The sequence below is a fragment of the Sprattus sprattus genome, assembly GCF_963457725.1.
Source record: "Sprattus sprattus genome assembly, chromosome: 10".
Classification (NCBI taxonomy): Eukaryota; Metazoa; Chordata; class Actinopteri; order Clupeiformes; family Clupeidae; genus Sprattus; species Sprattus sprattus.
The window spans coordinates 9,735,245-9,762,664 of record NC_137908.1 but is presented as its reverse complement, the minus strand read 5'-3'; the positions used below and the strand labels follow the sequence as shown (position 1 = coordinate 9,762,664).

The window sequence follows — 27,420 nt, the reverse complement described above, 5'->3', positions numbered from 1 at the left end:
ACCACCCCTGGGAGTGTGGCAGCCGCCAAACCACCCTCCCTCCACCGGCACAGAGCTCTATCATCCCACTACTGAACACCCCCCCCCCCCCCCCCACCCAACACACACACACACACACACACACAAACACACACACACACACACACACACACACACACGCATCACAGCAACCCCAGGAGCCTTCTCTCTTCCTTCTGTAGGAAGCAGGACGTGAGTTACAGCTCAAGAGAGAGGCAGAGAGACGACCGGAGAGGATGCTTCTGCATTCGCAATCAAGACATCTTCACTCCCCTACACACACACACATTCACCCACACTCACACTCACACACACACACACACACACACACACACACACACACACACACACACACTCACACTTACACACACTCACACACACACACACACACACTCCTCTCCTCATCCACCGCAGCGGTGTTGACAGCGGCAGCCCACAGAGGCCACAGCTCTGCCTCCGTGCTTGCTGAAACAAGCAAGGGGAAGAGTCCAGAGAAAGTGTCAGCGTAGTCCAAATGTGCATTGACTTAATCATTTGAGGGCTCCAGCATTGACCCTGCTCTGACAGAGAGAGAGTTACGCAGTGAGGACGAGAGAGGAGATTGGGTACACATGTGGCTGGTAAGGAATGTATCCAAGCAGGGTGTGAAATAACAAAGGGGAAAGAAAATATGGCATGAAGCAGAAAGACGACAAAGCCGGAGATTTTTTACCAGAGAAAATGTGGTGGCCTGTCACCCTGGGTGCTTTTGTGCTTTGAGGTGGGTGAGGTTGGTTGGGGGGGGCTTTTTGCATTGTGAGGCTCAGTGTGAAGCACATACGCTCTGCATCTCTGTGTCTGTCTACATGGGAATGTTTAGGACCATGATGGGAAAGAGATACTGCTTTCATTTATTTGTGAGAGGTGCTTGGAATGTATTTGAAGTGCAAATGTTATGGAATATCTTTCATGATTTTGTTTTAGTATCTTCTCTATTTGTGAAAGTGTATATGTGTGTCTGTGTGTGTGTGTGTGTGTGTGTGTGTGTGTGTGTGTGTGTGTGTGTGTGTGTGCGCGCACATGTGTCCAGGGAGAGGGGGCATGTCGGTGAAGTTGCGGTTTCAGTTCCCAGCAGAGAGCGACATGGTGCAGAGGAGTCGCTCCTTCACAGGCTACGGCTCGGTGAGCGGCAGGCGCAGGTAACACACCCTTACACTCCCCTCACACTAAAACACCTGTAACACACCCTTACATTCCCCTCACATTAAAACACCTGTAACAGACCCTTACACTCCCCTCACATTAAAACACCTGTGTGCACTCAAAGAGCATTGCTTCTTAATACCCATAATCCAACACTCTCACCATGACACTTTGAGGCACTGGCACCGATAATGGCTTAGTATCCTCATCTGAAGGGAAGTATACAAAATACAGTATTTAAGACACATCATACTCTAAAAAGGTGTATGTTTCTGTGTGAAGACAGATCTTCTTCACTTTGTTGTTAAGTAAGCTGAATAGGCCATTTATGTAATCTATCAAGACTTTGTGATGCTGACACTGGCCAAAAAACAGAATTAACCTGGAATCTCTTTGAGATCCCAAAGCTTTTGTAGATTTGTTGGTTATCTTTTGCAGTCCCGTTACGGGCAATGTGACAGCGAAGTGTAGGTCTATGGGAAAGGCAAGCCATTGACTATGTTAAGAAATGCCAAACCAAGCAAAGTAACCCCAATGGGCACCAGGGTCAGGGATGCAAAAGATCTGACATCGCATGTGTTTTCTCTTAGCTGCACGTTGCTTTGGATATAAGATCCTGCTGGATGACAATGCAAATGCCTTGGTATTAATCTCTCTTAAGTTAAGCTCTGTAGGGGAATGTGAGGTATACTGTACACATACAGCACCGAGTGGAATGTATGTGTGTATGTATGTGATGAGTGAGAGGTTTAATCGACATTCATCTGCTTGAGAGTTTTTGTTACTCTGGAATGTGTGTGTGTGTGCTTGTGTGTTTCTGGAGTTGGGTGAGTGGACGATAAAGAGACAATGACTGAGAGACAGAAAGAGGGAGAGAGAGAGAGAGAGAGAGAGAGAGAGAAAGAGAGTTTGTATGTAGAGAGGAGAAGGCTATGACCTTTCAGCATCACTTATGCAAGCCTTCCAGCTGCTAGCGTGAGTCCCCAGTGGGAATGATTACCCCACTGGACTGTGTCTTCGGGTTCACATAAACAATGTCACCCAGTCACGTTCCATAACATGAGCTCAATCCTCCACCCGGCCACTTCACCCCCACATCCTACTTAGAGCGCCTTGAGTCATGGTCAGGATTCCACATGATTTGACAGCAAAAACTAGTGTAATACAATTACCTATATACCTATATATTACCTATATATTAGGAACAATGAATTACATAAATGAAAGATGAACTTCTTTGAGGGAGAAAAAGCATGATTAGTAGACTAAGATTTCAACTGGGAAATCTAAACCCCAAGAATGTAACAATCTACTTCCTGGAACACAAATGTGATAACAGGGAGGGGGCAAATGTCATGCGATGTTCTCAAGGCCAAAGAGTTGAATATACTTCCTCTCTCAAGATCATGCTAGTCCACTTTTCATTTGTCTGCTCATTTCTATAGCTGTTACATTGAGCTTAGTGAGGTTCAGTGGTGCCAAAGACTTGTGAGATTGTGATGATTTAATGGTCTCTAGTATTGGGCTCTTGACAAAAATTCTTAGTATGGTAAAAAAAAAAAGTATGTACTATGTAGTATACAGGTATGTTAGATGACATTCAGTAACCAAATGCACAGTTGCTCTAAAAAAAATCAAATAACACAGAGCTGGGACTGAGAAGTAGGGTATATTTCATCTTCTCTTTCCTTGTGTGTGCTCTGCAGGACCTCCTCAGTGCGCAGCTCACTCAGGACTAAAGTCCTGTCAGGAAAATCTCCCAGAATGCCCATCTCCAGCCGTATCAACAGCAATATCTGGGGCCAGCAGCCTGAGCAGGTGGACAAAATCTTCCAGGCCTTACGGAAAGGGCTGAAGTGAGTATAATGACTCAGACGTGTAGCTTTCATGGTTTTGAATGCTGTTGTAGTGGTGTGAAACAATGAGGCGAGTTCTCCACAAACCTGAAGTATGTATTCCACTGAGACATTCACACAGACTATTGCTGCTACGGACAAAAGTAGTTATGGCTCTGTTTACAAAAACACACAACGCCTGTCCTTCAACTGCAGCGGTGTGGACCGTTGAGAGTTGTCATGGTAATTTAATTTGTTTCTGCGCTGTGCTCGTAGGGAGTACCTAGAGTGCCATCAGATTGAGATGGACTTCCTGTCGTCCCAGCAGAGGGATACTAAGAGGAACTCCAGACTGGTGAGCCAGCCCTTACAGAGCCATCAATTTCCCTTTTTTCTGTGCTGCAAGTACTTTACAAAAAAACACAACAGTGATTCACAGCGATGTGTGCACATGGTTAGCTTATTTGTTAGAAAGATATTTAGGCAGTCAGTTATTTAATTAGATTGAAGCTTTATTATCCTGGGGAGGTGCTATAACATTTCATTTTATAGACATTGTAAATACACTTTAGTTAAAGCATACAAATGCATACCTCTGTATCTTTGACACATCTGTGGTTGTGGAAGAATATACGGTACAGTTATTTTAAGGTCCAGCTCTGCATAATTATGCTTTATTAAATAGCCGATAATGACTACAATACATTTAAGAAATGTCAAATAACCTTTAATAAACAAAACCAAAAACATAAACAAAAACGTTTCAAACATCACAAAACATAATCCAAGCTAAACCTTAACCTCACACAAATGCCAAGCATAATCTTTTAATCTGAATGGCACCTAGCCCTTTCTAACCATAACCACAAATCTAAGCCTACTTTTCCTTCTCAGTGTCAGCACAGTAACAAAAGTAGCCTGTAGCCACTAAACTGGGTATGAGTGATAGAGTGTGCACCATGTTTGTGTGTGCTGAACAGCTCACAACAAGGGTGTCACACAAGGACTACAGTTTACTTTTACTTGATTAATTATCTTACGAACATGGCATAAACATTTTCCAGTTTGGTCTAATCCTCTCTGTCGTTGTCTTTTCAGGCTTTCCTGTATGACTTAGAGAAGGTAAGGCACTGTTTTTAAATCTTCTGGTTTCATAAAACCTCAACCCTTTCATTGCAAACCCTTTGCCAGACAGAAAGAAGGTTAATTAAGGGCAATCATTTTCAATAAACTGAAGGATCCATTCTCTCTAATTCTATATAAGTGAACGCCAAGCATGTACTTAGAACCAAGATTTTAGGAACTCAATAGTCTGGCCTGTAAAATGCGCATAATTCTTTGTTCACCTCAAATGTAATGCGGTTTGGATTGGTTCACATCTTTACCCTGACCCTTCTGCTCTTAAAAAGCTGTGTGTTCAAAGATTCACACTTGTGTTTTCTGTCTATATAAAGTCATGTAAAGACAAACAATTTATCTGTGCCTCTGGAATGGTTTTTGCTTTGACATACGTTTTTGAAAGTGTGGATAAGCATGACAAAGATGATTCATTTCAGATTTCTTGTAATGAACTTTGTCCTCTGACAATGGCAGGAGATCCGTGCTTTGGAGCGATATATTAGAAGACTGGAGTTCCACATCAGCAAGGTAACCATTTCCATGACAACCAGTCAGAGGCTATTTTCTTCCTATTTGTTGTCCCTTTTGCCAATACTTGGAGTTTAAAGAGGTAATGTATCAAAAAAACTCGACACAGATCATGCACTCGAAGGTATTGAATCGAGGGATGTGCGACAAATATCTCAGAAATCATAACATTTAACGATAGCCTGTCATCATTTTACAAAAAGGAGCATGTTTTTTAAATGACCAGAGAAGCAGTGGCTTTAATGCTGGGTCTTTTGATGTACAGGTTGAGGAGCTGTATGAGTCTTACTGCATCCAGTGGCGCTTGTGTAAGGGTGCCATGAACATGAAGAGGGCCTTCTCTCTCTCACCCTCCACCCGTGCCTCCAGAGAGAGCCTGATGGAACTCAACCGCAGCCACCGCATCAGTCTGGAGGTACGGTTCACGTCCTGTCAGGGTCAGGCATGCGCGTCTGCTTCCTGGCTAAAACACTAAGCAGAGCTCCCATGGCAGATCTATAGACATTAGCTGCTACAGGTCAAAGTCTTCCACTCATTAATCTTCTTCCTGCAACAAAAACACGACCATTAGACTTTTAGAGGCGCAAAAATGGTGCGGACAGGCCATGAAAGGTCAAACAAGTGCTACTGGTTTATTAAACAACACACATGTGTGGGAGTTCCCCACGACCCTGCTGAGGGTAGTTAGTGGTTAAATGAACCAGATGGTTCACATCAGTAAGAGCAGGACTTTTCAGAGATCAATCTATGTGACCACAAGCGAAACCTCCTTGGACTAGACATTTCAGCTTATATTGCATCATTGCCATCTTGGGATGTGTCCTCTTTGCCAGAACACATTTATGGTTTGTGTAGTTTGGTAACACTGGGTTTACAGAGGGCATAGGTTAATCTAATGGACAGCATAAATACATTAATACACTGATTACAAAACTATTAATACAATTCTAAAAATAAGCCATCACACGCAAGTGCCTGACCTGTTTTGTAAGTACAAACAATGTCAAAGATCACATTACACATTACACATTACAGATCTCCTCAATGATAAGGAAAAACACCATTCCAAAATTAACACCATTCCAACACAAGTCTAACATGATGTCACAGCAGTCCTTAAAAATCCCTCTCTCTGCTGGTATATGTCGTGAAGAGTCACAGATGAGTGATGAAATATGATGACACCACATCTCCATTAGCATTGCAATCTAAAGCCCAAGCTCGCTTCACCTCCATCATTAACAGTTTGCTCTAGGGAAAGAAGCAGATGTGTCACATTATGCAACTGATTGAGATTTGATTTCCAGGACATGTGTGTAGTCGAGGGAGACCTGGAGATTCTCCTGGGAGAACTGCAAATCAAGATGAAAGGTAATGTCACTGTCAGATATATTGCCTGTTGCGATTACATAGACAAAAAATATGTTTGTTACTCAAGAAACACCACAATCCCCTCCAACAGGACTGATAGGCTTTGCAAGGCTCTGTCCAGGGGATCAGTATGAGGTAAGGCGTTTAGCTGTCCTCCTACTCCTTATCTTGATCTTGCATTGAATGGTTCTCATTAACAGAATAGAGTATTTGGGTCCAATAAATTATTGTTCCAATAAAAACTCTTAAAAAAGATCAAATTAAAAAAAAAATCTTATTTTATCAGTTTATCAGAATTGTATCAGTGCTACACATTTGCTTTTGTCTGTGTGGGTTGGGTTGATCAATTGCTTTGTGAATTTCTCAATAGTTTTTATCATTGGTGGTTCATTGTATTACCTGCCATGGGCCCCATTGTGCAGCATTATTACGCAAGCATAGCCCTTACAGGTTTACTCATAGTGTCCTTCCCTGTGAGTAGGTGCTGATAAGGCTGGGGCGTCAGCGTTGGCGGATACGGGGGAAAATCCAGTCGGATGACAGACAGCAATGGGATGAAGAGGAGATGATTTTCTTCCCTCACATTCACGAGAACTTTGAAATAAAGGTGCGAGCCAAGTGGTGCAAGGCCATTCTCTTTACTCCTGAACATGGCGCACACCTGTCCAAACACCATGTACCACGAAGGTCAGCTGTGTGGGGGCAGTGATGACAGACAACTTCCAGCCCTTTGTTTTGAGTCTCTGGCTTTGGCACCCAATGCTAATGAGCAATGCTGGAAAAACCAAATGTTCAGTTAATGCCTCATAATCCAAATTCATGAGAGCATTTAAATCCTGTTAAAACAATCCTGATGGCTTTGAATTTGAAGAGATATTTTAATCAGTTTTGCGGTGGACTAAGCACTGATACAGTGCCAGAATGTGCCAGAATAATTCTTTGGATTACTAAAAAAAAAATCAACTTTCATCAAGAATGGTTGAGCTTTAATATCAGCAACCTTTCGCAACAATTGCGGCCTAGACCTTTAAGGGCCAAGGCAGTCTGTCTACAATTGACATGGACAGGAGTAGTTAGACTTAACCTCTACTGACATTCCCCTCAAATTACCATGACCTGCTGCTATGCTTGTCTGTCCCACAGGTGACAGAAGCGAAGGGTTTGGGCTCCAGCTTGGTTGGCATGGTTACGTGCAAAAGTGCAGACTTCTTCATGTCACGGCCTCAGCTGATGGTGGTGGACATTACAGAGCTAGGCACCATGAAGCTGCAGCTGGAGGTGATATGGAAGTATGTATTCTATGAGCAAAAAAACTGGCTAGTAACATGTTTGCATTGACATAACTTCGGACAGTTCTGCCCGGTGCTTGTGTTGTGCCTGTTGTTCTGTCAGCAGGAACTTTATGATATTCATCAAAATGACTACAACTATTAGCATTTAGGAGAGGTGTTGTAAATGAAAGACATTCACTAACACAACCTGCTTGATTCCCAATCTTAAACAAATATTTTTCTGTTTCTTTCTACTTTAGCCTTGATTATATAAAAGTGGTTCCAAAACGTTGGGAGGCCACCTCAGGGGGGGGGGGGATTGTAGTTACAGCAGATGGGGTGAGGGTCGAGGGGCAAGAAAACATAATGAGAACTCTAAACAACCTTAATTACCAACCAAATTAACTATGGCAGTGCTCTGACAGCATAGTGGCTTGTAACTAACCTATTTGGTGATGAGATTATAACCTACTTTGTACTTATACAACATGTTTCGGGGCCTATCGTTTAGCCTATATGTTAGAAGGGATAGCTAGCCTAATTATTAATACAACAGACATGTGCCTGACATGAACCGATCCAAAGAATAGAACGATACATTGCCAATCATACAACCGTACTTTATTCAGCCAGATGTGCCTAGTTTTAAACAAGAGCGGTGACAAATTAAACAAAAACATTTTAAGTTCAACTGATTGATGAAATTAAGGCGAAAATGTTTTACGGTTCAAATGTAGAAAACGTTGGGGCAAGATATTTTCCTCATTGTGAGGCCAAAGTGAGGCCTGCCATGACAAGTTTAGGAACCACTGACATATGGTTTCACTGACCCTTGTTTCCATATGCTGTATTTTAATCTCAGTTGTTCTCATGCTGCTGACAATGCCGAATATTGAAAGCACAAGAATGTCCATGACCCAGACCCCACAATACTCCATTTCACACACAAAGCGGTGTCAAATCAACCAATTGTCTGAGAATGTCGGAACGCAGCTCTGAGCAGCTGTTGGAGATGTCAGAGTTCTTTAGAATGCATGAGGGGGTGTTTGTGTCCGCTAGTTTTTCACCCAGTATCTCTGAGAAAGAGTAGGGACCCTGGGTCGAGCTCACAGCTCTCAGAGCAATGTGTATACCCTTAGAGATTGATACTGTCGTTTTAACGTAATCCAGCTGTGGACGAGAACAGCTGATCACAGACAAAGACTGTCTTTTTTATCAAACACATACCCACTCACTCACTCACAAAAACACACACACACTTCAAACATGTTCACATGCCCCCATGCTCACATGCACACACACACACACACACACACACACACACACACACACACACACACACACACACACACACACACACACACACACACACACACACAGGCACACACAGACACACACACACACACACACACACACACACACACACACACACACACACACACACACACACACACACATATACACACACACACACACACACACACACACACACACACACACACACACACACACACACACACACACAAAATGCCCTTGTGTTAAGACAGATCCGATTTCAGTGGGTTTACAGGCTCCAGGTGGAGAACATTTCCATGGTTTCCTTTTACAGCTTTGGTAAATGAAACACATCTTAAAGCCCCAGTCCTCCGCTGCCCGGCGCTGCCGTCTCTGCTCAGCCCCCCCGGTAATGATGTTGTAGATCCATTTCCTCTGTGCCTTGCCGGCTGTCAGCACAATGGCACTCTCTGCTGTCCGAGGGACGCCGTAACACAGATCTCCAGCAGGCACGCCACAAGCTACGAGTGAAAGTGCAGACTGCAGCGCTGTTCTGTGACAGGGTAGAATGTCAAAAAATGTTTGCTGTTTACAGATGTGTTTTGAAAGACTTGACTGCAAGCAGGGAGAAGTGAGGACAGGGGGGGGGAATAAAAAGAAAGCCAGTTGTGAACTTCATAACATTGCATTGCCTCCATTTGTTTGGCCCGCGCTGGGCATTGTTATGCTTACATTGTGTGTCCACAAATCTCTTGCATATGTCTGGGAAAATGGGAAACACTGAATAATGACAGGGTTTGGCTTTGAACAATCTGGGTGGTAGGATTTTACAGTATGCCCCAAAAGACAAAAATCAATTCTCTAACGTTGTGGACAAGCAGTAACAACTCTGCTCGGCCTACCTCTCTCCCACACGCCCTCCCTCTCTCTCCCTTTCTCTCTTCTGTTTCTCCTGCAGTCCGTTTGACAGTGGGGAGATGAGGCCTGTGGTGTCCTCGGCCAGCCGCCTATCTCTTCCCAGCAGGAAAGGCTCTGTGTACAGCTGGACTCCCCCAAACACGCCCAGCTTCACGGAGAAGTACTTCATTGTGAGTTACGTTCACAGCTGTTCTCCATAATGCGTGCCTTGTGTGTTTGCTTTCACATCCCGACAGAGCTCACTCTAAACAAGCATGTTCACAAAGAGGCACACCCAGACAGGAGCACACACATGTGCCCGCACACATGCGAACATGCACACGTTTGTGATCACTGGCACTCATGTGCACACACACAGACACACACAGACAGACATACAGACAGACAGACAGACAGACAGACAGACAGACAGACAGACAGACAGACAGACAGACAGACAGACAGACAGACAGACAGACAGACAGACAGACAGACAGACAGACAGACAGACAGACAGACAGACAGACAGACAGACACACACACACACATTTTTCTCTTTTGTTCTCACAGACACACACACACATGCACACACACACACACAGAGCCGCGAAGTTTTCGATTTTTCCGCCAGAATGTCTGCCTCAGATTAAGGCCAGTGCTGTCCTGGAATCCAGAATGTCTCCCAGATGGCTGGGGCTCATGTATGGATGCAGTGTGTTGAGCACATGATGACTGGAGGATGTTTTTTGTGAAGGCCACGCTCTGTTTGTTTGTGTGCCCGCTGACAGTCTATGGTGCGGCAGATGCAAGACCAGGAGGGGGGCTCCTTCTCCTTGGGCTCCAGGGAGTCCAGAGGAGTGTCTCTGCTCAGCTACCTGTCCGACACGTCGCCGGCCTACGAGAAAGGCAGTCAGACCCACATCAGTAAGCGCAGTTCCCTTCACATCCCCACGGATGATGAACTCAACAAGAGTCTCCCGGAGGAAGGGAGTGATGACGACTGGCAGAACGGTCCGGACACGAGCCCCCCGAGCCCCGACGAGACCCGCCGTGACTCCCTGCTCCTGTTCCAACGCTACAGCACCCCTGACATCCTCAGGCAGAACCGGGGTGCTTCCCCGACCCTGGAGCCAGACACGGAGAGCAGTCTGAACACTAGCCAGGACACATTGGGAGAGGTGGGCCCCCAGGTGGAGCAAATGGTGTCTGCGGGACTTGAGGAGGTGGAGGGACAGGCCCTGAAGCAGCCAGAGTTGAGACCTGCTCAGAGGATAGCCGTGGCCCAGATAATCAGTACCCTCCTGGCTGCCTTGGAAGTGGCCCTGGGGGAGGAAGCATGCACAGAGACACCGCTGAGGGAACTGGAGAAGCAGATCCAACACTTAAAAAATGTCTTAAAAGTGAGTTATGGTGATTTAGTTGTGTCTCTCTGATGACCTGATTGTGTGATCTTTTTTTTTTTTTTTTTAAACCTTTGAACTGACTTACTGGTATGTGTATGGTCATATACAAAGAGTAGGCACATTTGTGTGTGTAAAATATACCAGATGTATTGCATACTTTGTGGCTGAGATAACTGGTTCGACGTCATGTGACTTCCATCTGTTGTCTGTCAAAGTACAGCATGACAAAAACTGTAAGCAACAAAAAAATAGGTTTGATTTGATTTGTTTATTTGATGAAGAGGGACAGTGTACATTAATAAACATTAACATGTAAATGCACCCAATTGTAGCCAAAAGGCTAGTTTTCATTGGCAGTCCCCCTGCCAGAGTGAAACTGGCTAAGGTATGTATTTTATATGTAGCCAATTCATTCTTAAGTAACATTAAAGAGTTTGTTAGTCAGTTTAGACAAATTACAAAATAATGCAATTGTAGGTTTTGTTGGTGTTTATTTCACACTCTTCACAAGTGTTTTGTGTCACTCCACAGAGGGACCTCAGCATGTTCAACACCTCCTCCACTGAAACGCTAGCTGTAGAAGAAGTCCTGGGCAGCTTCGACTTCCTGTCCACGGACTTTAACGCAGACGAAATATCTTGCATGGGCAGCGTTCGGCTCAAGGACACAGGGTGGGTGACAGTACGAAAATCCCTTTCATAGCAACTTTATACATACACCTAAATAATAGGCTTTCATATGAAGCTACAGTTTTCCTTCTTAGCTACAACACATATAGATATGACTACTAGTATCGGTATTAAATATTAGTAGATAATTCTCGTAGATCAAACTTCACATAGTGACAGTCTCTGGTAAACACCCACTTGTATGGCCTGTAGCATGCAGTATTTCTTTCAGGAGATGGCAGTGTTGTGACATATCTGCTGTTTCTGTCATTGTACGTACAACAGCTTTATATAGTGAGCATCCAAATGAATTGCTGTCTGTCAATATGCCACTATGTCACAGAAATGGCAGTAAGACAGTGAGCAAAGGGAGGGAGGAGTCTGAGTCTATCAGATTGACTTTATTAAGCCCATATTTGCACATATATGGTTGAAGGACAGCAGTACTGTAGGTCACTCTGAGGGCTTTTTATATTATGTTAAATATTTCATCTCAGGCATGCATCACCAAGGCGATGTCTATTCTCTGAGGGCAGGAGAAAAGTGGTTCACAGCAAGCTCAATAGAGTTGCTGCAGCCCCCTCTAGTGGAAATTAATTTCAACATGTCTATGACAGAGAAAGCAAATGACCTACTTCAAGGTCCTGTCAAGAACACTTGTGCACAGCCTAGGATGAAACACTTTGGTTACATTATCATAAAATGTATAAGGAGATTACCAGGAGCCTATTAGAAAAGCCTAAAACATGCGGCACCAACACAGAAGCAGAAGCAGACCGAGCACAGAGATGCTGGCTTGTACTCATTAAATCTTAAATTAAAATGTCTCCCTCCGTCACTGCAGGCTTAGCTCATTTAAGGAGAATACGCTGAAGAGCCTGGGGCTCTTGTCACAGGAGGACCCCCTGCAGACTGAGCCGGAGAGCAGAGACAGTGTCCCACTGAGCACAGGCAGCTTCAGTCTCGACCAGAGTCTGGAGACACACCTTAGCATCTGTGCAGTACTATTGAGGGTGACTCTTCTCTTTCACACAGCCAAACTGCTGGAGCATCCATGAAAACACGCTGCATTTTGTCTTTAACTCGTCTCAAAAATCACATCACAGTTCAATTTACAGATCTCATTGCCAGTAGATGAACTCGGTGTATAAGTCTCCACCTCAGTAACAAATGTTTTTGTGGTCCATTTTAACTACATGTCTTGTGGAGTGCACTGCATTGCTTTAACCATGATATCAACCCATATGTCCTTTCAGGCATTGAGAGGTTCAGACTCTGACCTTGTGCGCAAGGACATTCTGGAGGAGCTATCAAGGCAACTCGAGGTACTTGAAAAAATCGGCCAGCTGTCCCTTGGGAAGACAGATGACTTTTCAGTACAAGACAGTAAGTGGTTCAATGTATCAACATGACATTTTACTTTATATTTCCCTAGCCCTGCATTTCATACTCACAACAACAATAATAATACATCAATATTTGCAAAGATATGTGAAATAATGTTAGGTATTAATGACCTTTATTATGTTTGAAAATTCTTAAATAAAAAATTTTGATAAATAAAAGCTTCTTCTCAGAAGTGTAGAAACTGAAAACTGATTAAAATGTGAAGTACCTGCAGTCCGTATCCATAACAACTAGAATGTACAAACTGCAGAGGATTTGGAGCACAGCATGTGGCAGCATATGAGTGTCATGGTGTCAAAAATATAGCCTCACCTGTCATCCATCTCTATTCCTGTGATTCCCACATACTGAGGGAATTTTCATGACTACTAACACTTCTCCCTGTGCACTGTGAAATCTCGTGTAATCGTGTCACCGTGGCTTTGACACTTGTCTTGCAGTCCTCCCTGCCACCCTGAAACAGAGGAGCCTGCAGGCGCTGTGGGAGGAGTGTTTCAGTCAGGAGTCGCCCTTCTGCTGCTCAGCCGACACCTTCATGAGAAGCCTCAGGAAGAGGTTCATCCACAAAGTCAAAGCCAGGCAGCCAGGCCAGTCAGACGCAGGTAGGGGTTTAGGGTTAAATATCTTTGAACACTGTTGAATCAAATATAATTAATTAATTAATTGATGTGAAAAAAAAACTTTCACTTTCAAGAACAGCATTTTTTGGTCATACAACATAGCCTTTTTATATCACATTATTTCACTGCATTGAATACCTCTGAATAAAAAAAACTTTTATAAACATGAAACAGAAAAAAAATTACTGCACGCCTATCACTGAGGAATGTGACGCTTTAACGCAGATTTCTGTTTCTGCAGTGTTTGTGCAGCTGCTGCATCAGATTCAGGCCAGCTGCAGAATGGTTCCCACCATCCTCTGCAGCGCTGACCGAGTCACTGTCTTCCAGTTCTTTACTTACCTCAATAGATGGGGCCTGGCAGACTTTGGAGAGCATATCTCGCGCCTCTCGAAAGAAGGTAGGCTACTTAAGACCATCCACTAAAAGCATTATGATGAATGGATACATTGAAAGAGGTTGTATGAAGGTTTATCGTAAACCAATAGGTCAATGAACCAAACAGAACCAAAAGGTTCTACACAGCTGTTTGAAATTGACATCTAGTTAATTTTTTTCTTTTTCTTTTCTCCCACATAAATTCTAACATTGTCATATCACTTGAATTACCCCATACAAATGAACGTCTGGGAGAGATAAATGAAAAGGTGGCTAAAAATGTAGTTAGATCATCACTGCAGGTGACATGAACTTAAACCTGCATTCTCGTTAGTTAAAAAGAAATTCCATGTTTAATTTCTGCAGTAATGTAGTACCGTATCATTCTCTTTTTTATACATTTTCACATTTTCATTGTATTTTCAAGTCTTCCCTTTCCAACACAACTGCTAGCAACACTATAAAAATTATCAAACACTGAGGTACTCCTCGAAATGTACCAGATGAAGTAGAATGATGTTACCACAGTAACGAATGTACCAGATGAAGTAGAATGACGTAACCACAGTAACAAGAGGGATCTCTCATGTCCAGTGTACCTGCAGTCAGCCCTGGAAGGCCCGAAGAGGAGGAGGGCTCTGAAGAAGGTTCGTGGGAGACGCATTGCTGAGCTGCAGCCTCTCAGCCGTACCCTGCATCTTGTGGCAGGGCTGCAGATAGACGCCAATCACAAGGTCGCTCAGGCTGCAGCCTCCTGCCTCTGCAGAGTGTGTGGCTTCAAGTCTCTGAGAGCAAAAGTAAGGATACCTCACTCTAGCTTATCTCGACCTGAAATGCAGTGCCCTCAACAATTATTGGCACCCTTAGTGAATATGAGCAAACCATGCTATGAAAAAATATGTCTTTGCTGTTTATCCTCTTGGTTTTCTCTCAAAATATTCAAAAAAATCTTTTTATTGAAGTAAAATTATTGAAAGAAAAACTGTTGACATTAAATACGTATTTTTTTCTCCCCAAAACACGTTTGCCACAATTATTGGCACACCTAGAAAAATCTTATCATTAAAATCTAACTGAAGTATATTTCCAGTCATGTTTTACATTTTTAAGTTCACCTGTTTGATTAGGAACTCTTAAGAGGTCAACCATGACTTCCTGTTCCACTGGCATACAAATACAGTGACGATTTCCGACGAAAAGTTGTTGAGCTGCACAAATCAAGAAATGGCCACAAGAAAATCTATCAACAGTTGAAAATACCCATTTCCACCATCATGGAAATAATTAAGAAGTTTAAAGCAACAGGAGATGTTTAGAATCAGCCTGGAAGAGGTACATTGACCCCACGCACCGTGAGGAGGATGGTTTGACAGGCAAAATAATCTCCAAAGATCACAGCTGGAGAACTGCAGAGGTTAGTTGAGTCTTGGGGTCAGAAAGTCTGCAAAACTACCATCAGATACCACCTACATCACCACAAGTTGTTTTGGAGGGCCAGAAAAAAGAAAAGACAGAAAGATAGCCATACAGAAAAGCACCTCATACCCACTGTTAAGTATAGTGGTGGATCTTTTCATGTTGTGGGGCTGTTCTTCTTCCAAAGGCCCTGGACATCTTGTTAGGATACATGGTATCATGGACTCAATCAAATACCAGCAGATATTTAATGAAAACTTAACAACCCCCTCAAGTAAGCTTAGAATGGGCCGTGTTGGGACCTTCAAGCAGGACAATGATTCGAAGCACACCTCAAAATCAACACAAAAATGGTTCACCGACCGCAGCATAAAGGTTTCACAGTCCCCTGACCAAAACTCCATAGAAAATCTGTGGGATGAGCTGAAGCCGAGTCTACAAACGTTGACCTCAGATTCTGAAGGATCTTGATAGATACTGTAAGTAGGAACGGTCTCAGATCCCATGCCATGTGTTCACCAACCTCATCACGCATTATAGGAGAAGACTCAGAGCTGTTATTTTGGCAAAGGGAGGCTGCACCTAACATTAAATTAAGGGGTGCCAATAATTGTGGCACACATGTTTTGGGGAAAAACATTTATTTATTGTCAACAGTTTTTTTTTCTTTCAACAATTTTACTTCAATGAAAAAGGTAAGATTTTTGTGAATATTTCGAGTGAAAGACCAAGAGGATAAACAGCAAAGACATATTTTTTCATAGCCTGTTTTGCTCATATTCACTAAGGGTGCCAAAAATTGTGAAGGGCACTGTATGTCCGTCTCTCTGCTTGCCGTTACCATTAATCTACTTTAAACTTCAAACCCACCGTCTTAGCAACTGGTGGTCAATACATATCTTTGTCAGAGCAATGTATGAGTCCTTTAAACTCATTTACTTGGTAATTATAAAGTAAAGATATTTTAAGTAAAAACAATTACCCAAAATTAAGCTAAATAAAAATGTCTGAATATAACTGCATTTGTGTTACCCCAGTGACTGTTTTTGTTGTTTTTTTCTTTCCAGGCTGTGGTTTATTACACCGAGGTCCTGAAGGACAGTGACATACGAGTACAAAGGGCAGCCTGCCTGGCTCTAAAGTGTCTCAAAGTAAGTAGCAGCTGATAGGAGGGATCACTGAAACTACCTCAGCTGCTAGAGTGTCATGCTCAACTAAGCCATGGTCATAGCCTCAAATCCCAAAACACACTCGGAACGTAACTCACTTTGGAGACAAGCATACGCTGAAGGCAACAGAATAGGAGAGAAATAGGAGTGGGTGGGGCTGGTCTGACCAAAACACTGTAGTACAAGTAGTATACCTTTTCCCAGGAATTGTGTATTATGTTAATAATGCAAACTTGGTGCTTATTACAACCCTTTGATAATTTATTCAGGTTTAATTATGCATGTTTGCAATGTATGCATGTATGGTATGGTGGACCTACAATACCACACACATCGCTCACATATACGTACATCGATAATTATGCGGATAACAATAGAAGAGGGCATAATTTCCCCTGCATCATGCCTGATCGTATCACTCTGTGCCCCAGTCGATATACTCTGATCCCTTTTGATACTGATGTGATTGTTCAGTCTCTGTAAGTGTCATGCAAACATCCCCACACCCAAAACTGATCCGGCACAACAGCAACAAAGCATTCTATCCACTTTCATGACAGCTTTTTTTTTTAAAACTGCAGTGGTTTCACGGGAAACAAAACCTCCCTGCTAAATATAACAACCTCAGCAACCTGGGATTATCAACTGTGATGTATGTCTCCTAGGCAACTGAGAGTGCAGAACAGGTGGCTGAACTGTGGCGCTTGACTGACGAGGACCTCCGGAATGCAGCCAAAGAGACTGTCCTATCTTTTGGTAACCTTTGACCTTTTACTAAAGCCAGAATTTCAATATTCTAAAGTAGTGATGACTACAATAGTCTTCCCTTGAATGACAGAGCTGCAGGTCAATGAGAGACTGATAATGCTAATCAGGTCAACCATTCACTACAATTGAAGTCTTTCAAGCTTACAAACCTAACCTGTTGAAAGAGATATTGAAAGATTGAAAAGGACCTGATAATAAGTTTCACATTTTCTCTCATTTCTGCAGGTAAAAAAGGATACATTGCATTTCAGCAAATGGAGAGGATTTGCTCTGAGTTACAGGAAGACACTTACCAGAATTTAGAGACAGAAATCACAATACTATAAAAGACAGATGTGGATTAATCTGAACCAGTGGACACACAAGTGTTCAATACATGCTGTGTTGAGTAATATTCATTCATTCAATGTACCAAAAAACACCTCATTGTCTCAAAATACATATCAACTGAAGCCAGTAAATTTGCACAGACCAGCTGCGTAGGTGGGTCAAATATCTGCTCACACTTAAGTGCTTACACCTGGGACAAAAGCGTGCTTGGCCAGGTATTAAAGATTTATGGTATGTGCCATCCTTCATGGTTTTGAACCAAGGCTATAAATTATAATTAAGGTATATGGCATGTGCTTTCCTTCATGGTTTTGAATGGTATTTAAAGTTATAATTATGATTACACACATGTATTATCGACAGGTTCTCCTTTGTACATTATTAAACTGTTTAGGGAAAATATTTATAAATAAAGCCTTTATATTTTACAGTTATTAACATGTGTACACAAGAAATAACATAAGAAAATGTATATAAGTTGGTGAAATTTCAATGTAGAATCATAAAACACGGAACGAGATGTTAAAACTGTCCATTGTGCCAAATGTTTTAAACATTTTAGACTATTTTTCATGTGTTATAGATTGAGGTGAATTAAAAGCTACGTCAGGACCAGCTCCACATTTTCCTTTCTGTACACTTGCTTGACAGTTAATCACTTGCAAATGATGGTTCTGTGATATTCTAAATACAATAAATGCAGTTTACATTTGAGAACTTAATGGATGCATACATCTCTGAATACAAACCAGTAGCCAGTGCTTTCTTTTAAGTGAAAGAAAAAACATATTTCGTAGTATTCAACTGTCTTCTCCATACTCTCAGGGGCAGTCTTCATTCCCGCATTTAAGAGTTTACTTCCTCTACAAGTGAGGTGTGGTAAACCTTAAAATGTAGAATTCGAAAATTGACCTTAAGCTATAAAATCGCCATTGTTCTTGTTCAAAATGTGTGGTTCAAGGAATCAGCGTGTGCCACCATTGGCTCTGCACATTGAGGAAAAAGGGTACTTCTCACAAATAAAAACAAAACAAAACAAACTAAAAAAAAAAAAACGGTTGTAATGCGGCAGAAAACGCAGCTACACCACAAAATCTTTATCAAAGGTGACAATACCAAGCCAACTAAATCTAATCATGAACCCTACGTCGATTGACACATATTTAAACACTGTAATACAACAGGCAACAGATTTCATGATTCAGGACTGAGGATATGAACAACCACTACAACATAAAACACTTATTAAATCGAGTAGCTATTAAGGTCAAATTTCTGTTTACACTTTTGTGTTTGTTTCCTGAATGGATGCATGTCTTGTCAACATGGATAGACCACCTACAGGCTGTTTAGAAAAATAATATATTAGACTTGAAGAATCATTTCAATTTCAAGGGGGGGGGGCATGAATCCATAGGTCTGCTTTCAACAGTATAATCAATACCTAAAAACAGTAAAACTGTGGCTAATGTAAACAGATGTTCTGGGAAAAGTTGGAGGAAATGTATTTCCAGTGGCTTTTTTATTTATTTTTTAACCTGAGACATTGAACTCAGATGGCACTGTACAGCAAACCAGTAATGGTATCATGGACATAGTTGATTTCGAAGTAGACATGCACTAGAGATGCATGTTATGATCAGATATTTTTGTTGTTTGTTTGTTTAACTTGAAGCATTCACCTCAAATTGTACTGCACACCAAACCAGTAATGGCATCATGGAAATAGTTGATGTATGTATGTATCAATGTAGACTAAAGATGTATGTTAAAATAATAATAATAATACATTTAATCTGTTACGCACTCTTCATTCAGAAGAATCTCAGAGTGCCATGTTATGATCAGCTTCCATTACCATCCAGTATATGAAAAGCTGTTTTCAAAAAAGAAAATAGCTGAAGATTTTATAGTAGACAATGTAACCAACTTCACAGCACTGAGTGATAAATAACCTTTTTGAGTAAAAACAAACTGCACCTCACCACATAATGTCACAACAGGTCAAAAATGTCCTCTAATCTCTTTTAATGGCAAACAAATTTTCTGAAGCTATGACAAATCACACGCAACACAATTCACAAATATTGTTGGATTCATTATCAAAAAGATCCTTTAAAAGCAGACAAGGAAAACAAAAACAACCATGTCGCTTTGCCTGTGGGTCATTGGATGGCCACCTGCAGACGATCAATCCTCATCCCGTTGGTTCCTCCGTCCAGAATGATACTGATAATACTGAGTAAAAATGTAAATCCTTTCAACAGAAAAGCTCATTAACCTAAATCTGGGGGCGAGTCATTTGAAATGCTCAAAGCTCTCTGAACAGTTAATCTAGGGTAGTAAATTGAATTAAACAAAAAACAAAAAAAATGCACCATTCAATGTAATGACTTTGGTGAAGGAAGCAACCGGCTTCTCACACCTGTTGTTCAGCCTATGCTAGGTAATTCTTGCGGTGCATTTCCCCCAAATTGTGAACATTTAACCATTTGGGCTGCTTTTCCCATCGTGTATAAAAAGGTCCTTGATGATCCACTAACACAATAACACAAATCCAACTTCACATAGAGCCAAGACAATCAGATCACCCCTCAATAATATCAGTGATCAATAATCACAGACTCAATAATAGATGGACATTTTCTCATATTCATGTCAAGCAGGAGGACAGGTTCAAAGATAAGGGGGATGTCACTGAATGGAAACTGATTTAAAGTTATGAAAAGATGTGGGAGGGGGGAGAGGGGATAGGCAAGCTGCACTTCCATACACCTCTTAAGGCTTTCTTACAAACTAAATCACAAACATCCAACAAGGTGGGAGGAAGGGCGATTACCCACAGTAGCTCATTTCGATTTACACCATCAGGAACACTTTTTAAAATTTAAAACGTCTGTACCAATGGTGGGGGAAGGGGCAAAAGAACCCTACCGGTAACCCATGCAGTTTAGATCTGATCCTAGAAAGAGATCACTAGTACAAATAAAAGGGGTAAATGTGTAGGAGAGTGATAAGGTATGCCATGTCACATCATGGGTAGACAGTGCTATTTCCCAGCATTGCTTCACTGTTTACTCCTGGTAGAGATTAGTTCCAAGCTTATATAAGATTGTCCAGGGTCCATGTAACTGTTGAGCGAAGAGAGCTGGTGCACTCTAGGTGCCAACGATATTGGGATCATGTGCAGAGTCCGGCAGTGGAGAATCGTGGCAGTGGTAGAGAAAGCAGTTTCCCCAACAGCTGTAGCAAATGAGGAACAGGGCTGCCAAGAACACTAAGGCACAAATGGTGCACGGCTTCCTCTCCAACAAAAAGCTGAGCAGGTAGAAGCCCATGAACATGGAGTGGTTGAACCATAATGCTGGGTTCAAAGGTTTTGGGATGAGCAGGACTGGGAGCAACCACTGTAGGCAGTACATGGTCTCTGAGGTGTAAATGCAGCAAATTCAAATGGCTAGTCCAAAGTAACAGGTGGAATGATGCTCACAATGAGATTGCCAACCGCCACAGCAGAACATGGGATCAAGACTTCTCCGTTATCATGTCAGGCCTGGGGGAAAGTAATGATATCAGAGAGCACACTGTTAGATCAGTAGCCAAACATTACTTCAAGACAATTTGATTTCTGTTATTGCCATCATCTAAGTTGGTCACATTTTGCAGACATTATCTCAGGACTATTAATATTCCGCCATGTATTAATAACGCAGAAGCATTTAAAAGACGTGTACTCCACCAAACTGCAGTGACGTTTGAGATGGGGCCTGACAACTCACGCTACACTTGCTACGTAAAATAGCCACCCCTAGCTAATTACTTAACTGCAGTTATTCGAAAGAAATAATAACAATACTGAGAAGGTTTCTATGGGCATTTGTTAACAGAGGGATGTCGGGACTGCTACGCCAAGTCCTCTGATGTTTTTGTCTTGATAGCTACTGATAATAATACTAGGAAACGTTGACGTTTGTTAGGAGACGAGTTACTTCTAACGATATTGGTCCACCGACATCAGGTTAATAACAGATAATGACCTATCTGCTATGGTTGCAATGTTTCACAGGCTGTTCCCACCTTACTGTTGGCCTGGAGGCTGGATTTAAAACCAAAACCGGCTACTACAAGTTCCTACTAGCTGAAATCCACTGAAGCCTTCACATTAGCCAGTTTAACACTCAAGTAAGCTAGCTAGCACAGACAGGGAGCCTGCGTAACTACTGTATAGGAAACGTCGGACAGCTAGCTTAATGTAGCAAAATTGGTAACATAAGTCCCAAAGTTAACTTTAGTAATACTGCAGGAATCGGTCCAAATCCTCGTATCTCCAAAACAAAGATGCATAAATCACCCACTAAAGAAGTTATATGTGGCATTGCTACTGGCATGCTATTTGCCATATCAAAAGCAAACTATTTGTTTTGCTAATGTTAGCATGCTAGCTAGGTGGTTTGCCAATGAATCGAGCTAGCCTGTTACTACCTGATATAGCTGCCACTAGCTAATTGCTTCCCCCGCCTTTATCAGACGTTTTAAGATAATTGCATCACTTAACGCACTAGAACATTTGTAATGGAAACATTAATGCGATTGTGTATTAATATACCACGAATTCTAACCTGTCATTCTCCATGTTCACCATTGCTTTTTCACAAAGCTGGACTCCATTGCCTTCGCTAGCAGCTGAGTGATTGCGTAGCTCCTGCCCCCACCTAGCCGTGCTAATAAAGAGGACCTCGTCGTTGTAGCCCTTTATGGCATTGCCTGAATTTAAACGAGCAACTAAACGTATTTTTTTTATTTAATTACAAGTAATTACAACTGAAACATTTTCTCATTCATAAGTTGTTATTTTGTCATATGGTATTTACTTGTCGACGACTTTGTTGTTCACACGTCCTGAAGCTGAACTTGTAAGGCACAATGGCTTTGGCCATGCGTTCCACTTCTATTAATCAGGAATGGGCGGTGTCAGACAGTAAGCCTCCTGCTGGTCAAATGCTGGAATTAATTATGCTGGCAAAGAGCATGTTTTTTTCGTCTCGCGTTAACTGCTGGTTCTATGAGATATTATATTTTCCCTGAAACCCGTGAACATCAACAGCTTGCTCAACCCGCTGTCAACTGATGATTACAACTTTGTTAAGAATCACAAACCCATAAAATTATGTTAAACGCTAATAGCAACATTGGACCCAAGTGATGGCATTATCATTGACATTGACCCCAACTGCTCAGGCATAGGCCCAACCTGCGACCTGGGTATAATACCATGATAGAACATGCTTCAGACATGTCGGTTGTGTCCATCACTACTCGTAACAATCTGTCTTTATTGATGGATTCAATGGGCCAACTGCAACCAAAAACAACAGTGCCATTTGGCATTTCCACGTAAGTGTATGTTGCCATTTGGATGCAATTGTCTGTTGCCTTTATCGTGTCCCTATGGGAGAAACAGGTTATGAGATGCAGTGCCAGGAAGACATACAGTTGCATCAGAGGCTGTAGCCTGTGTTTTCGCAAATCCACCTTCTGGACAGGTCGCCTGAGCGGCGAAGACAAAACAACTATACCCCCAGCTCTGAGCCTAACTCTGCCCTCTGTATAATTTAGAAAAATGTTAGTGTGGGCAAGGGGCTGAGAGGAGGAGGGTGGGAGGCAGGGAGGGGCTACGAGTTTACTAGACTAAGAATATGTAGATCATGAGGTAGAGAAGTCTGTCAGCATTGGTCTTGCAAGGTTCAGGATGATTTTAAACAGCAGATGGCGTGTTGATCTTATTTCAACCCTTTGGTGAACATAAAATTGTCCAGAGATGCATAGTGTTTCTCTTAAATGCAATAAATGTGACAAAAAGATCAGTGGTAGCCTGAAATCAATTATCTGTTGTCCCTTTTACCCTTAAATGTTTCTTGTCCTTGCTTTTATTTAGTGGCTCTGGCTATGAAGCACTTTATGCTGATTTTACTTGACAAGTGCTATGTAACAAAATCGTTACTATTGTCATGATGACAGCCTTTTATTTAACATGTACGTACTATGTAGACATCTTATATTCGGCAGGTAAATACCATCAAAGTCAAAGCTGATGTAGCGGGGGATGTCTTCTGGTCTGCATGCAAATATAAATAATGCACGTGAGTAGCTTGATTCGGCTCTGTTTCCATGGCAATCCCCCCATTTTATTGAGATCTTTCTGTTGTCTCCTAATTTATCCTGTGTTGATATACCAACCACCTGAGTCAGAGTTGAGTCGAAAAGACTATTCTAATAAGTATACAGAGACATGTACACACAGTTTTAATGCTGTTTGGTGCTGCAATAGTTCCTGGCTGGTAGCCTCTTACAAAAACTCACAAGCTCACCTAAATTGTCTCCACAGTGGTAATATGTCACTTCAGCCAACTTATTGATGCTATGGACCATTCAAGTGGCACTTATATTGGAGTATGGAATAATGTTATTAGTAAAATGTTAAATATTATATTTGGTTTATTGTATTACTATTAACTGCAAGTTATCTCGCTTTCTGCTATCTCTGCATGCCACAGAAAATGTTTATTTATTTATTTTTAATCAACCATTCAGCACTGGGCAATTTAACTGCTATAGCACTGCACTCGCTGTCTGCTGTGTAAGGCTGGTTGATTTCAAATTTTGGCAGTCTAATAGAATCATAGCACAGCATTTCAGTACCCCTGAAGTCATCCTACAAGACATGGGGTGTCTAACCGGTAGGTGCTCATTACAGAGATCTACTCAGGATACCTACAAACTGGTTATATAGTTTACATCATTTTGTTTTATTATTTTGCATTAAGCACACACACACACACACACACACACACACACACACACACACACACACAATGACAGCTAGCTAAACAGGTGGTCACAGACAGGTGTGTCTTTAAGTCTCCATTAATGCGAACTCACGGTGTGATGTGAATTTTAATACAAACAGATTTGCAGTAATCAAAGCACAATCGCGTGTACATCTTTTATCAAAACTAATTAGGTGAAATCATCAGTCCTTAAGCCTATTTGGATCATTTGATGTCCCTGATAGCCTAACAAAGATAATGCAATTTGCTTATCTCCTCAGATGACACCCTTTGCCCATACTTCCTCCGGAAGCTTTTTCCTATGAGGAATTCGGTCTCCACGTATTGCATTCATGAGATGAGGGAGCAGTGTTGCCGCTCGCTTTCATATTGAGCAGAATTTCTCCGCGCATGGCCGGTGTCTCTCCTGAGAGGTCTCTTGCAAAGGTCTCTCTCAAAACACCCTGCATCCTTCCCCCACTCTCTTGTATCATTCGAACATCGAAAACCACAGGTAGGTGTGCCTACGGCCATTCTCATTTTTGATGTACGCTTATTTACACGCTGTAACGCTCTCACTCTGTGTAACCTTGATAAGATCGGGTTTGACAAAATTGACGATGTAGTCGATAAAGTGGGGTTATAGTAATGGCCATCAAGGTCATTTCTGGTTTGATTACGCGGCACGTTAACAAACCCTGAAAACACATAATATGTACAGTTTCCAAATTAAAAGTGAGGAAAGCGTTGTTTTTGATTGGGTTTTAGGGTTCCTGGTAGAATGCATTGCATTGTAATTCCATGCTTTCGGAACACGTATAAACAACTTGGAGCGCGACTATATTTTCAAATAGGCTACATAACATCAAATAGGTGTTTATGGCTCCCTGCTCCATTAATCTGTTTGAACTGACAGCGATAGCAGAGACGATGCCGGCTAAATTGGGATGTGAAGGATGGAGAGGCGTTTCTGTCGAAATCTTAAATAAACACAGTTCATGACTTCAGTGCTTCAAGTCATTTGTTCTGATGAGGCAAAAAAGATTCTTTAGGTTAATCAGAGTTTAATTCCTTCATCGCAGCTGTCGACTGGAGGAAAGGAACAGAGTGCGTGATTTATGAGTAGGCTATTGGTACATTACAGCGGACAAGCGTCCTCTCTCATTCAACCTTTTTTTTTTTTTTTTTTTTTTTTTTACAGTGGGCTATTAACAAATGCTGTTTATTTTCTACACTCTGAGCTACAGTCATTGCTGGAAGTGGTCGTCGGCCCATGTAATAAAACCCCCCTCCATTCAAAGAAAATCCAGTGTGTGGCAATACCTTTTCACTCACCGTGCTAACAAACGAGGTCTTCATGATCTACTTATTCACAGGTATTCACGAATATGAAAATGAATGGTGGGAGGTTCTAAAACGACATGGTCAACCAGATTGATTCTAGATGGAGTCTTTGAATGCGGTGGAGCTCCGTGAATTGGGGGATGGTAAAAGGCGAAATACCCACGAGGCCTCATCGCCGCAGCAGCCCTCGCGGTCAGGACCTCGGACAGCGACCAGTGGCGTTGAGAACGCCTCCTATCAGGATGAGGACACGGAGATTAAGTTTCCTGCCGGCTCAAGACAACACGTCCACGAGTCTATATCTCACACCAGAGACCAACCAAATTCCCAAAACCTCCAACGGGACGAGCTCTCTCCAAGATCTGACGATGACCAAGAGATGGATTTTAATGGAAATACCGTGGACTTTGGATTCATTTCAGCTCTGGTGTTCCTGGTCGGCGGAATTATCCTGGTAGTGATTGCTTACACCATACCGAGAGAAGCTAAGGTCAACCCAGACATGGTGACAGCACGTCAGATGGAAAAACTAGAAATGTACTATGCACAGCTTGGTTCCCATCTGGACAAGTGTATAATAGCAGGTCTTGGGCTGCTTACTCTAGGTGGGATGCTTTTGTCAATCATGCTCATGGTGTCAATATTTAAGGGTGAACTGTACCGCAGGAGGACTTTTGCCTTGTCTAGGAGACCCAGGAAAACCTATGGATCTATAAATCTTCGAATGAGGCAGTTGGAAGGCGAAGGGCGGGAGACTCTGGTGGAATGTGAACCTAACACCTCAAACACTGCCCTGGCAAGTGAAGACGGCACTAACCAAGTGTCTGCTGGAACGAAAGAACAGTAGCACAATGCCAGCAACAACTCTTTATCAAGGGTTATTTCTAAACTGAAGTTGTTTTAAGACAAGCAAACAAAGGTAAGACACATTTCAGACATGTCGTTTGAAATAGTAGGTAACAGGGATACCTGGTTAAAGACAGTACAATTTCAATCAAGAATGTTACCACAACTTTAGAAAGAAATAGCATTAGGATTTATTTGTTGATGCAAAAAGCACAATGGGAAACCACAGAAAGAGATGTTGAAACAAAAACAATAATGATATAACATGCTGCAAACAAACAGCTATCTGCTTCTCAACACTTGAAATGTATGTCTGTATAATCTACTGTATATCAGATTACTAATGAAATCATGTAAGATATTTAAATATTATGTAAGGTTGCCTTAAAAACACTGTCACTGTAAATTGAATTCACAATGAAGTGGAATAGTTGGCCTGCTTGTGATTCAAGGATTATAGGACAGTTGCTGTATAACTTGGATGTGCACATAGCAACAGAATGAAATAGTTTCCGTACCTGTTGGCAAGTATTATTCAATTCATACAAGTATAGGAAGTCAGTGTGTATCTAATAATCCAGTAATGTTAAACATTTATTTGTGGGCATAAGTCTTTACATAAATAGCAGGACCTGCTCTCCCATCAGAGTCTTACTCACCTATAGCAGATATGGGGAACCTGTGGTGAACTGGTACAATAATTAGTTAACCAAACATAACAAACTGTTTCAAATTATATCAAAGAATG

General features: G+C 41.9%; 3 protein-coding genes across 5 annotated transcripts in view; 2 read left to right on the top strand and 1 right to left on the bottom strand.

The window, feature by feature from the left end:
• Positions 1–18,321, top strand: part of ripor3 (RIPOR family member 3) — a 28,410-nt gene extending 10,089 nt beyond the window's left edge. Inside the window, exons 2-22 of one of the 2 annotated variants that reach the window (XM_080846488.1) lie at positions 1,088–1,196; positions 2,907–3,056; positions 3,312–3,390; positions 4,134–4,157; positions 4,629–4,682; positions 4,948–5,097; positions 5,990–6,053; positions 6,145–6,188; positions 6,535–6,660; positions 7,197–7,342; positions 9,558–9,687; positions 10,285–10,896; positions 11,431–11,570; positions 12,412–12,580; positions 12,824–12,953; positions 13,415–13,576; positions 13,836–13,994; positions 14,567–14,769; positions 16,456–16,539; positions 17,223–17,313; positions 17,551–18,321. In XM_080846488.1, coding sequence (XP_080702614.1) covers positions 1,099–1,196; positions 2,907–3,056; positions 3,312–3,390; positions 4,134–4,157; positions 4,629–4,682; positions 4,948–5,097; positions 5,990–6,053; positions 6,145–6,188; positions 6,535–6,660; positions 7,197–7,342; positions 9,558–9,687; positions 10,285–10,896; positions 11,431–11,570; positions 12,412–12,580; positions 12,824–12,953; positions 13,415–13,576; positions 13,836–13,994; positions 14,567–14,769; positions 16,456–16,539; positions 17,223–17,313; positions 17,551–17,651 — 2,916 coding nt within the window. In that variant the 5' untranslated portion in view covers positions 1,088–1,098 and the 3' untranslated portion in view covers positions 17,652–18,321. Of the gene's footprint in view, positions 1–1,087; positions 1,197–2,906; positions 3,057–3,311; positions 3,391–4,133; positions 4,158–4,628; positions 4,683–4,947; positions 5,098–5,989; positions 6,054–6,144; positions 6,189–6,534; positions 6,661–7,196; positions 7,343–9,557; positions 9,688–10,284; positions 10,897–11,430; positions 11,571–12,411; positions 12,581–12,823; positions 12,954–13,414; positions 13,577–13,835; positions 13,995–14,566; positions 14,770–16,455; positions 16,540–17,138; positions 17,314–17,550 lie in introns of those variants that run through there. The other variant, XM_080846489.1, reaches the window with a different exon arrangement.
• Positions 18,322–19,666: 1,345 nt separating this feature from the next.
• Positions 19,667–22,622, bottom strand: blcap (bladder cancer associated protein). 2 transcript variants are annotated; one of them, XM_080845913.1, is made up of 2 exons: positions 22,527–22,622; positions 19,667–21,208 (listed from the first exon to the last, which is right to left on the bottom strand). In XM_080845913.1, exon 2 carries the CDS (start codon positions 21,075–21,077, stop codon positions 20,814–20,816), a length of 264 nt encoding a protein of 87 aa, XP_080702039.1. In that variant the 5' UTR covers positions 21,078–21,208; positions 22,527–22,622; the 3' UTR covers positions 19,667–20,813. The 2 variants fall into 2 exon arrangements, with proteins under 2 accessions (XP_080702039.1, XP_080702038.1); XM_080845912.1 differs by lacking the exon at positions 22,527–22,622 and adding an exon at positions 22,275–22,365.
• A 3,304-nt stretch (positions 22,623–25,926) lies between these two features.
• tmem74b (transmembrane protein 74B) lies at positions 25,927–26,673 on the top strand (the record flags this gene model as incomplete). Its single annotated transcript, XM_080845872.1, has 1 exon — positions 25,927–26,673. The coding sequence occupies one exon, from the start codon at positions 25,927–25,929 to the stop codon at positions 26,671–26,673; it is 747 nt and encodes a 248-aa protein (XP_080701998.1).
• Positions 26,674–27,420: the final 747 nt, after the last annotated feature.